Source organism: Borostomias antarcticus, assembly GCF_949987555.1.
Source record: "Borostomias antarcticus genome assembly, chromosome: 5".
NCBI classification, from domain to species: domain Eukaryota; kingdom Metazoa; phylum Chordata; class Actinopteri; order Stomiiformes; family Stomiidae; genus Borostomias; species Borostomias antarcticus.
This window is the reverse complement of record NC_140238.1, coordinates 15776457-15788363: the sequence shown is the minus strand read 5'-3', so window position 1 is coordinate 15788363 and position 11907 is coordinate 15776457. Positions and strand designations below refer to the sequence as shown.

Sequence of the window (11907 nt, the reverse complement as noted above, 5' to 3'; positions counted from 1 at the left end):
GTAATTCCCCTGAAGCACGAATGTCTCATCTGGTGAGTAATCATAGGGTGTGTGTATGGATGCATGATTGCATGCATACTGAACCTGTGCTGTGTCCCTCCCCCACACAGACGGACATCACTCTTAAACCCTGGTCAAAAGGATATAATCCTTAGAGTGAAACCTCTTTCCTCTTTTATCCACTTCCCCTCCATGTGTCACCTCCCCTCCATCGACCCCCACCCCGCTTCTTCTACCTATGTTAGCCAGCTATGGTTGACCCCTCGGAGGCTGAAGATCAGAGCAAGTGCAAAGGCCCCCAGCTGGCGACCCCCCAGTCTGTGGCACCCAGACTCCCCGACCAGGCAGATGGCAGGGCGGCAGAGGAGGAGGGCGTGGACGGCGGTGCTGAGACGACGCCCGCAGCCGACCAGAAGGAGAGTACCGCGGCACCGGCCGGGCCCGATGCCAGTCCCCAGAACGGCCAGTCTCCAGGTACAGAGCAAGAACCCTCCCCGAAGCTCCACCTGGACCTCTACAACTTCGACTCCCCGGCAGCGGAGGGCAGCCGCTACGTGCTGACCAGCCCGCGCTCCCTGGAGGCGTGCGCTCGCTGTGGAGTCAAACCTGTGGAGCTGCTGCTGCGCCCGCTCGCCGACTTTGCTCGCGAGGCCCCGGGCAGGTCCATGCGTGTGGCAACAGGGCTGTTCGAGGTGTACGAGAGGGACAGGCACACGAAACTCAGGCAGTGCATGGAGGAGAGAGAGAGGATCGTTAGAGAGGAGAAGAGGAGGATCCTGCAGGCTGCAGTCAATGGCAACAGTAGCTCGTCGTCCTCCTCAGTGGAACAGCACAGAGCTGCGGTCAACTCTAGCTCCACTCAGCCACCTAAAACTGGGCCAGTGACCGCTAGCCCAGCGCCTAAATCTGCCCCTGGTGCTTTTGGCTTGTCTTCTAGAGAAACGTCAACCTCTAAAGCTGGCACTGCCCCTAAAGCTTCCGCCACTAGCCTTAGTCCCCCCTCCAAATCTGGCCCTACCAGCTCTACTCTGTCATCAAAAACCAGTTCCATTAGTGCTGTGTCGTCCTCCAGGGCTGCGCACTCCGCTAAGCATTCTAAACCTTCCGCCTCATTCTCTGAACAAATAAAAGCTCCTCCCAACAGTCAAGCTCCCGCCCCTGCTGCCCCAACCACCCGTCCTGCTTCTTCAGGTCCTCCCCCAGTGGTAAGAAAGACCACCACCACCAAGTCTTCAAACACCTTTCCCAGAGCAACTGCAAAGTCCTCCTCCTTCCCCAGGACGGCCCCCTCAGTGACAGCCACCATGTCAAAGTCCGCAATTCAGAGCCCTGTTACCCCAAGCGCAGCCCTTCCCAACGGTATAAGAGGTGGGCCGTTCTCCCAGCACAATGGACACCTTCAGTCAAAGGGCCGAGGAAAAAGCCATTCACTGGAGTCCCTACAAAGACGGATGGACACCATGTGCTCCTCCACCTCCACCACCACCACCACCACCACTACTACCTGCACCTCCTCCGAGTCTGGCGCCTCCTCCTCCTACAGCTGGGATGGGCCACGAGACCACTGGGCCAAAGTCTCCAGCCCTCGCGCTCGCACCCTGGCCACCTTCAACTCTCTGATGGGCCGCAGCCTGAGCCTGGGTGACCTGAGCCACTCCCCCCAGACCACCCAGAAGGTGGAGCGCATCGTGAGGGAGGTGAAGCGGCGGGGCCTGAAGGCCGTGCCAGAGCGCGACCGCAAGATTGCGGCGCTGATGCTGGCTCGCTACCAGGAGGAGGACATCATGAGCCAGACGCGCTACGTGGCCCACCTGCAGTGGGACAGCGAGCGGCGCCTGGAGGAGCTGCGGCGGGAGCAGGAGGACCGGGAGAAGCAGCGCGCCGTGCTGCAGTGCCAGCGGGCGTGGCAGTACCAGGTGTCCACCCGCCAGCGGCGCCTCAGCCAGCAGGAGCGCGACGCGTCGGAGGCCAAGCTGCGGCAGGCGGCGGAGAGCGAGGGCCGCTGGCGGGAGCTGGCGGAGCGGCAGGAGCGCGGCCGCCTGCAGAGGCTCCAGCAGGCAGCCCGCGAGGAGAAGCAGAAGAAAGCCCTGCAGGAGCAGAACCTCAGGGCCCTGGAGGAGGAGAGGGCCGCCGTGCTGGAGCAGGAGAAGCTCCTGCTGAGGGAGAAGCTCACCATAGCCGAGCTGAAGAGGCAGGAAAAGGAGCACCAGGCCCAGGAGGAGAGGCGCGGCCTCAACCGGGCCGAGAGGAGGCGCCACGCCGCCCTGGTCCGGGAGATCGCCCGGCGGGAAGAGGAGGAGCGGGAGGAGGCCCGGAAGGTGGCCGAGGAGAAACTGAGCCGCTCCCTGGGGAACTATGAGCAGATCGTGGAGCGCCGAGGGCAGGAGCTGAAGGAGAAGGGGAGGCGCGAGGAGAAGCAGATCCAGAAGGCACGCCGGGCGGCGGAGACACGCGAGAGGCAGCAGCAGCAGCAGGCGGAGGCGCGCGCCAAGGAGGCCGAGAGGCGGGCGCAGCAGGCGGCGCTGGCGGCGGAGGAGAAGGCCAGGGAGAGGGCCCAGCGGGCGGGGCAGAGCCGGCAGGAGAAGGAGCGCCTGCAGCGGCTGAACAGGCGGCGCGTGGCCGAGGAGGAGGAGCAGCGGCGCCTGGAGCTGCTCCAGTCCATCGAGAGGAAGCTGGAGAAGAGCGAGCAGATCTTCCGGGAGAAGCGCGCTGTGCTGGAGAGCGCCCGCTCTGTGGCCCGGGCCTCTTTCCACGTGCGGGACAAAGTGAGGGAGGAGACCAACATGCGCACCTTCGACAAGATGGCCCTGGAGGCCCAGCTCCAAGCCAGCCTGGACGAGAAGTGAACCCATCTCCGAAATTTCGAGGACTATATATACCACCGGCCATGCTTCTGGCCTCCATCACAGTTTCATTGCTGAACCACAGCTTCAGACCATCCCATGTGGAAATATTGATCCTAGTGTGATTCATCTTCCCCCAACAAATCTCTCATCAATTGATTTAATCTTTTCAAGTTAGTCATTACTTTATTTTAACATATCTTGAAGTATATAAACTTCAGCAAATATAAACCAAAAAATAGATAGCATTTTCAGAAGTGGATGAACTGGGTACAAAATCGGACTTCAATAGTAAAGAGTTTTCCAGTGTGGGACTGGGACCTACTACGTGTAAGAGCAGAGAGTTGCCCAGTGCAGTAAATCAAGTTCTCCTCATTGCTCCTCTGGGCCATCACACCACTGGACTGAAAAGCTGAGCTGGAATGAAAGGAGTTATTGTTGACCAGGAAGCGCAACTCCATGACAACTCTAGAGGCTTTTTACAGAGTACGTCTTTAGGGGGAAATAAGAGAGAGAGAGAGAGAAAGAGTCTTAAGCAAATAATGGATCCTTTTGTACATGGTGATGCAGCCTGAAAACCGAGGGGAGTGTGTACAGACACAGCCCCTTGGCGGGAACTGTCTTTCTGTCTTTATCTAAGCGCTGACAGTGCAGCTGAGCACAGTGCCATCGAGTGAGCGATCTCAGCACAAGCCTTCTGCTGATGTAGCAGCAGAGTGCTGGCTCTGCAGCTGGGGGGTTCTCACCCTTCCTGACCCAGCTGGACCCTCCTGTCTGTCTTCTTCCCATGTCAAGTATCAGGAAAACGCCCTCCCCTTCCAGAAGCCCCAGGATCCCCCCAGCTACCCGGCAGGGAGTGCATCCATGTCAAAGTCAACAGGTACGATTAAGAAAAAAGAAAACGCACACTATAGACAGTCTTGTTAACAGGTATGACATTGACCGTCTTGCTTTCTTTCTAAGTAGCACTACACCTCAGACTCCCACACACTGGACAAAAACACACGCACACACACACACACACACACACACACACACACAGCACATACATCCTAGCCAATAGGCATTAGAGTGCCCCTGCACTTATCCCACAATCCCTCTGATTAAAAAAAGGCAGACAGTCAGACACACATGGCGTTTTGTCAGCGCCCTCTGATGTAGCTGTTGCCGTGGCGATGCCAACAGGGATGGAGCTGAGGGTGGCAGAAGCTGAGACAACTGGAGGGCGTGAGAACATGAGAGACTGCCTGTAGGGAGCAGAGCAGAGAAGGAGGAGGAGTGTTCTAGCAGATTCTTACAGGACTATTATTGGGGGGGGGGGGCGCGGTGCTCAATCATTGTGTTATATTGATGTGATTGTGCTGTACAGGAAAACTACTGCATTGCTTTCTGTGCTTTTTAATTAAAAAAATGAATAAAAATATGCTAAGTAGTAATACTAAAGCCAAAAATGATTTCAGCTCCGCATTGCAGCATTAGGCCGGTGTGTTGCACTGATTTGAGCTATTTACTGTCCTGAAATAGTCAAGTAGAGGGGAAGGGACTAACTGTATCTGTAGATGAAAAGTCATAATTGTTGGTACTTAAGCCGCACACAAAGTAGAGGAGTCCCGCTACTATAAAAGTTGAAGTCCTCTCACACACGAGCTTGCAAAGTTATTTATAATTTACTCTTTATTTATGGCTTAGACAACAAGTAAACATTTACAGTAAAAGGTCATGACAGCTAAATTAAATTACCACATTTGGTTCACTATTAAGTGTTTTATATGTGCCACAGGTGGCGGTGCAGGAGGAGAGTATTATGGTCTGCCCTATGGACCGCTGGAGGATCCCACAGAACAACCCAGAGAACTAGACCATGGAAGTTGGAACACAGTGTTAACAACACCAAGGCAGTAGTTTAGTTATCACAGGTATTTTGTTTCCAGATTACTCCTTTAAACGAATGTTGGCTTCTATTTCACACTGTCACTGCTTCTGGTTTCCACACTAAGTTAATTTATCATTTGTAATGTACATATCATAAGATGCTTGCTTTCATGTTATGTTACATTGTTGTGGTCAAAATTAATGAAATTGAAGATAGCATATGATTTTCCATATCAAAGACATATCAGAGAAAAAAACAATGCACACTCCGTTGTCCGTTGTCCATTTATTTACATCAACCTTGCAGATGGATAGAACCCTGTTAAAAAGGACACAATCTGTGTAAATACAATCAAATACAAGGGAAATAAATTCAGACATTTTTCAAAGTTGTCTTGAGTTACTTGTCTTCTTGGCTCTAAGAATCTCTAAGCACTAAGAATCTCTGGTAGATAGTTAAAATGTATTGTTGAGTACACAGACAATTATGTTTGTGACCTGCTTGTGTATAGTTATTTGCCATTGTATGTTAGCAGTCTCAAATGTTATTGCTTGATGACATCATCACTTGAAGAGAGACTTTCACAATATACTATTAACAAATGGTTTGCACACTGTAATAAATTATCTTTAAATAATTCGTAATATGTACTAATGCTTTACTGATCACCTGTAACTGTTTATAAACAATTTCTTCAAATTCAATTAATTATCTGCAGCATAAAATGACTGGCGACATTCCTGGTCAAAACACAATGTTCAATTGATTTCCTGTGAATGAAAGGTCTTAATCAGCGTGGCAGTGGCAGCTCCCAACTACAGGATTACACTAGAACAGGACTGGGAGGATATATCTACATGACTTCACACTGTTGTACTGCTGTAAAGTTAAGGTCCACTCCTTATGCTGATAAGGTCCACTCCTTACTGTATGTCTTTCCATCACTCCCTCTCTCTCGCTCCCTCAGTCCTCTGTCTTTGTGGCATCCTGGCGAGTGATGATCTTGTACACACTCTGTCTGAACTGGCTGTCAGAGGTCAGTCTTCGGGCGGTCTCCCTCAGGTCCTCCAAACTGGAGCGGTCATCAGTAGATGCCACGAAAGACTGGGAGTGTTTCACTGTGGAGGAAACGCCACTGAAATTACTCCAACCACTAGGATGTGTAGTGCGGAAGAGTCTGTTTGCTATATCTATGTAAACCCAATGATGTATAGAGCCCGCTTACACCAGTGTCGCCTGGAGGCCCTCCTCTGAATACGACAGCTCTTGATGCGTCTGGCAGCAGCCTTGTGGAGGTACACTGCATTCTTCATTATAGCAGGAAGCTTCGCCTCAATCTCTGCAGCACAGATGCACTCTTCAAAGAATTCTGGTAAAAAAGGCACAGACATACACACACACTTTTCGTCAATTGCCAAACGGTACGAATGTCCTATTCAGGAGGTGGCAGTCACGCAAGCTCTGAAATCAAGGAAAGGTAGAAATAAACTGGCTTATTGACTAATGAAGATATCCATCTCTTAACATTAACAAACAGTACTTGTAAGTATGTTACTGTGTGGTATTATAACTACTGTATCAATCAATCAATCAAAGCTTTATTTATATAGCGCATTTCATACCCAGAGGCAACACAATGCGCTTTACAGAGAACAAGGGAGGTGGGCAGACATCCCACCCCTACATATTCCAGAGGGAAGCAAAAAAACAGTAATCACCCGGGGGCCAGATAAGTGAGCTGTAAAAATTCTTCCCTGACCCCTCTCAGCGAGGCGATCGAGCAAGCTCCTGGAGTATGTTTGTCTACCGGCTAAGAACATTTATAGAGCAATAAATAACATTAAATTACATTTTCAAAGTGAGAGAGGCTAATAACATCATAGGAGAGACATGGCAAACATTGGTGTATGTCTGTGTGTGCATAAATGTGCCTGGGCCCAGATAGAGGCAGGGGTTGGGGTAGGGTGGGGGGTAGGACGAGGATACGGACCCGGGTTAGGGTGAGGGGAAGGGGATCTGAGCCCAGGACTGGTGTCTGTCAGTGTGTGTGTGAGTGTGCCTGGGTCCAGGTAGAGGCAGGGGTCAGGGGTAGGGTGGGGGTAGGAAGAGGATACGGACCCGGTGTAGGGTGAGGGGAAGGGGGTACTGGACCCAGGCCTAAGGCCGGAAGTGGACTGTTGTATGTCTGTGTGTGCGTGTGTGTGTGTTAACTAATTTGCTACGACATCTGCAGCAGACACAGGGGTATCTATCGGACTCAGGGTGGTCTACTGGTGACAGTGGGGCATCCACTGGACCTAGTTAGAAGATAGGAGGGAAGAAGAAAATACTGTATGTATTTATATGTAACTCACTTAATTGTACTCACGTCTCAAATGGCTGACGTCCCCCTTCATTCTCTCATCTTTCTCCTTGGAGTGCTCCAGTGAGTTGAGGCCCTTCTCCAGGTCCTCCAGGGCCTGCTCCGCCACCTTCACCCTCCTCTCCAGCTCCACCCGCGACTCCATCTCTACCTGGTTCCATCAGCACACAGGACACCATGGAGGAGGCGTCACAAGGCAGAGTAACATAACGTCAGTCCTGTAAGTAACATAATGTCAGTCCTGTAAATAACATAACGTCAGTCTTGTAAATAACATAACGTCAGTCCTGTAAGTAACATAATGTCAGTCCTGTAAGTAACATAATGTCAGTCCTAGTAATGTTGTTGTTGTGGCTGTTACCTCTGCCCCAGCGACATCAGAGGTAATGTTTTCGATGGCATGTTTTGGTTCATTCATTGGTTGGTTGGTTGGTTGGTTCTTTTGCAGGATTACACAAAAACTACAGTACCATATCTCAATGTGGGGAATTCACAGAGACAAGGGGTATGGACTGGCATAAAGCTATCGACGTAGCGAATGCAAACATGTCCTGCTCAAGCACACGTGCGCGCATTCATAGGCAGAGGTCTGTGCTCTCCTAGCACCATTTCTAGTTGTTTTTGTTTTGTGCTCTGGGGTTATTGTTTAAGTATGTCTAGTTTTATGATTTTTAGCTATAGAGGTTTGCTTATTGTTGGATGCTGCCTAGATATTTGGTCTTCCACCATCTTCTCTTCACTGTCAACACATCAATAATACACAATACAATAGAAACAAGTCTGAGACATTATGTCATTAACAATGTTAATAAACTGTGTTGTAATAATTTGTTGTCTTAATTCTTTCTTGTCAAATAAACTAAACTAAAGATAGGTGGAGGGGGGATAGAAACTGAGCCAGAGATTGTAATAGAGAACAAGAAGAGATGTAGGAACAAGGTACATGAAGTATTATTTGATTATGACTCAGCAGAAAGGAGAGTGGAAGGAGTAGAAGTGTAAAATGACCGTAACAGTAACTCTATATCCCGCTGCAGAGAGACTGTGAGGGACTGTGTTACCTTGAGCTCGTCCTCTGTCTGCTGCTTGTCGACAGTGAGCTGTGTGAGGGACTGCTGCAGGACCCGGGCCTGGGCGGAGTAGTACTCCCTCTCCTCCTGCAGCACTTTGGCTCGCTGCTCCTTCTCTCTCAGCCTGCAGGGGGAGACAGTGGGCACAAACAGAGACTGGACTCAGTGGGTGTTCACTGACAGTGTAGGTTACCTACACACACACACACCCTAAGCCCTACAAAGTCATTACATGTAGGGACCGAGTAGAGCATTTCTATCATAGCCAGAATGTTTCATTTGTTCTAGAAGACAGATTTCTCGCAAAAAGAAGAATGCAGAGCCTGGACTCTTAATGTCATTTTGGGAACAACAATCTTTTCATTTTAGCCTACAGTACATGATACCCACATCATATGATAGACAGTCTAACAGGGGGCGTGCATGGAGACCAGGTAGACCTCATTATGGATTATGCAACTCTACTGAGAGAAAACCTTTCATACTCTACTTTATGTAGAGAACACTAATGCCCTTTTGTCAATACTAGCTGCCTGCTTATCAAATCTCCACTCACTGGTCCTGGTCGATACACATGGTTGTTAAAGAATCAATGTACATTTCCACTAACGCTTCTGTTCCCACTCTCCCAGCGAGAAGTAGGACCAAACACCAAACATCCAACCAGTGTTCGCCCCCCCAGGCACGCACTGCACTGGTGACCCCAGTGTCAAAGTCCAAACTCATACTTGTCCCAACAGGCATTGAAATCTCCCCTGAGGGGATGAATGAATATACATAGTCTGTCCAGTGAGGTGTTTCCTGCGCGCTGGCCCGCTCACCTCTCGTCGGCGTGCTCCTTCTCCCTGTGCAGGCTCCTCATTTGGTCCTCAATGTGGCGCAGGTCTTGGAGCAGCCCCATCTCGCCCAGCAAGTCCCCGTCAGGCTCACTGCTGGAGGTCTGCGCCCCCACCCCCTCGTCCTCCTTCACCCCCAGCAGCTCCAGGGTGCGCTGCTTCTCGTACGACAGCTCCTGGAGGAACCAACCGGTCATCGGGACACAGAAAAATAATATTTATGGGCGTGCATACTGAATATCCATGTGTATATGGATAATATACACACCTTTAATGTTGAAAATGTCAAAATAGTTTCATAATAGTAACGAGGGGATCTTTGTCCTCGCAAGATTTATAGACAATACATGACGACAGAGAACACTGTATCCAACAAAATAGGTCATTTTGTTATGGAAATTGGATGTTTATCTTTTGTGAAATGTAGATTATGATCTGTCATGTGGCCATCCTTGGTTGTTATTGTTATCCAGAGACTTGTAAGCCCATATGGGCTGGGCACTGGACACTTAAATAAACATATCAATCAATCAATCAATCAATCAATCATGTACCTCAATGGATTTCTCCAGCAGTGTTGCAAGGCTGTTCAGCTCCTCTTTTTCAGACTCCACGCCTTTCAGAGACTGAGCTGTGCCATCCAAGTCCCTGTCAAGAAAACGCACCAGATAGATTTGAACAAACTCTCTGATTTCTAATCAGTCACTTGTATCTCATCATGTCAGACGTGTGGCTGTTTCTGTTCCTCCCACAGTTTGATCTGCTCCTGCTCCGCCTTCAGCTCCAGGACCACGTCCTCAAACTTCTGCTTCTCCTCCTCCAAAACCTGGTTCAGCCGCTCCAACTCCTGAACCAGGCGCACACACGCACGCACACACACACACACACACACACATACACACACACACACACACACACACACACACACACACACACAAACACACACATACACACACACACACACAAAGTCCCCACGATACACTCTGATAACCATAAACATATAGGAACATAGACATATAGGCTATACATGGAGATGAATGAACGTGTGTCTAATGTATGACCTCTTTCTGTTCTCTTTGTAGACTCAGTTCCTCAGTCTCCTCCATAAGTTTATCTGGAGATAGAAAACAACCAGTTCACTGTTCAAACAGAAGTAGCCATGCCCCTAAAGGTTCCTTTTCCAGTATTCCATAACCAGGGTCCCTGACCGGGTCTGCAGCTTACCCAGATACTCCTGCTTCTCCTTGGCCAGCTGCAGTCCCTGGGCCTCCAGGCTCTCTATCATGGCCTCTCCCAGCTGGGCATTCTTCCAGGTACTTCCAGGTATAGTAGGATTGAATAATATCCAATGTCAGTGAAGAGGACGGAATTCTAGAATAATCTCTGCCATAGACTATGGGGGAGAGGATAATTCTCCAAGAGAGGATAATTCTCCAAGATGGCTCTGTTACATTAGAGACTAATAAAAGACCAACCCCAGTCCCCCAATCCCCATTCAATCTATACAGACTCACACTTTCCCTGACTCCTGCAGCATCTCCAACCACTGGCTCTGCTCGGACTCGGACTCAGCTGCTAGGACGATGTTGCCCTGTGGAAATGTTTTTGGTGATATACATCCCGCATAAATTATTAATGAGAGTAAAGAGAAATACAGAGGACACTTATCCTGAAGAATCACTGCCGCTGCTGCACGTCCTTACAGTGAAATCCTCATGGCTGATAACCACGGAGAACGGCATTCCCTGATCCAGCTTTGGCGCCTCAACGACACACCCGCCCAGCGGAATAACACCCTGACACAGACACACACAACCAGAATAACACCCTGACACAGACACACGCAACCAGAATAACACCCTGACACAGACACACACAACCTCCTCAGACCATCTCATGACACGGCCATCAACTCATACAATTAGAAAGGCTTTCAGCTCTTCTTTCGCTGTACACCGACTTACCTTGGGGTGGATGTTAAAGTATCTGTTGGTCTCAACACTTCTCTTTTCTCCCTCTGCATAATAGAGTAAGAAGCTGTCTTTGATGATGAAGAATCTGTAGGGTAGAAATGTATTAGTGGCTTGGTGTCATTTCAGCAACTAGGCAATCAGAAAAACGTTTCTTGCATTTGGATAATTATGACATAGACCTCCTATAGCCACTGTAAATAACATCCTACCAAAAAGAGACCATTTAAATCCTGAATGAGAACATGATCCTGATACTATGTTTACAAACACACTTATTGTGTAAACTAAAAGGACATCATAGATTATACAGTAAGACACCGCCGACATCATGACAAGACACATTGTGTTTTACAGACAGAATTCTGGATTCCCATGCTCAGTGTAGAGTTTACCTGCGGGCCCACTTGGCTGAGGGGCGTCCGAAGGGCCTCTTCCATAGCACCCCATGCAGCTGTACCTTAGTGCTGATGTCCAGCACATCTGAGTCGGCTTGCTCCATGGACGACCAGGGTGAAAATAGAGAGGGTTTGGACGAGGAGAACATCTCATCTACTTCCACAGGGAAGTGCAGTAAACGATTGGGAAAAACAATGTCAATGAAATAAAAATAGACCCACACACACACAGCGGCGCCCTCAATCACAATGTAACAAACACATCCCGATAAGTCAGCAGCGTGGAATGATGTAGCTGCCAATACGGACATCAGCTGGAGGCGGACTGCACAGAGATGAAAGCAGGGGTGGGGAGAACAAGCACCGGGGGGATGGGGTAGGAGAGAGAGAGAGAGAGAGAGAGAGAGAGAGGAGAGAGAGAGAGAGAGAGAGAGAGAGAGAGAGAAAGAGAGAGAGAGAGAGAGAGAGAGAGAGAGAGAGAGAGACTTTAGTTGCTAAATCTAGAGCTAGGGCAATATATCCCTCTCATACTCTCGGCCGGTAAACGCTGTTATT

At 49.5% G+C, this 11907-nt stretch overlaps 2 protein-coding genes across 2 annotated transcripts; one reads left to right on the top strand and one right to left on the bottom strand.

The window, feature by feature from the left end:
• Positions 1 to 251: 251 nt before the first annotated feature.
• On the top strand, positions 252 to 2846 carry ccdc177 (coiled-coil domain containing 177; the record flags this gene model as incomplete). The annotated part of the gene is made up of 1 exon (XM_084438577.1): positions 252 to 2846. One exon carries the CDS (start codon positions 252 to 254, stop codon positions 2844 to 2846), a length of 2595 nt encoding a protein of 864 aa, XP_084294703.1.
• Positions 2847 to 5679: 2833 nt separating this feature from the next.
• Positions 5680 to 11501, bottom strand: plekhd1 (pleckstrin homology domain containing, family D (with coiled-coil domains) member 1; the record flags this gene model as incomplete). Its single annotated transcript, XM_084438689.1, has 13 exons — positions 5680 to 5834; positions 5942 to 6085; positions 7085 to 7229; positions 8140 to 8272; positions 8970 to 9160; positions 9539 to 9632; positions 9737 to 9831; positions 10046 to 10098; positions 10209 to 10300; positions 10499 to 10575; positions 10688 to 10780; positions 10949 to 11042; positions 11350 to 11501. 13 exons carry the CDS (start codon positions 11499 to 11501, stop codon positions 5680 to 5682), a joined length of 1518 nt encoding a protein of 505 aa, XP_084294815.1.
• Between the last annotated feature and the right edge of the window lie 406 nt (positions 11502 to 11907).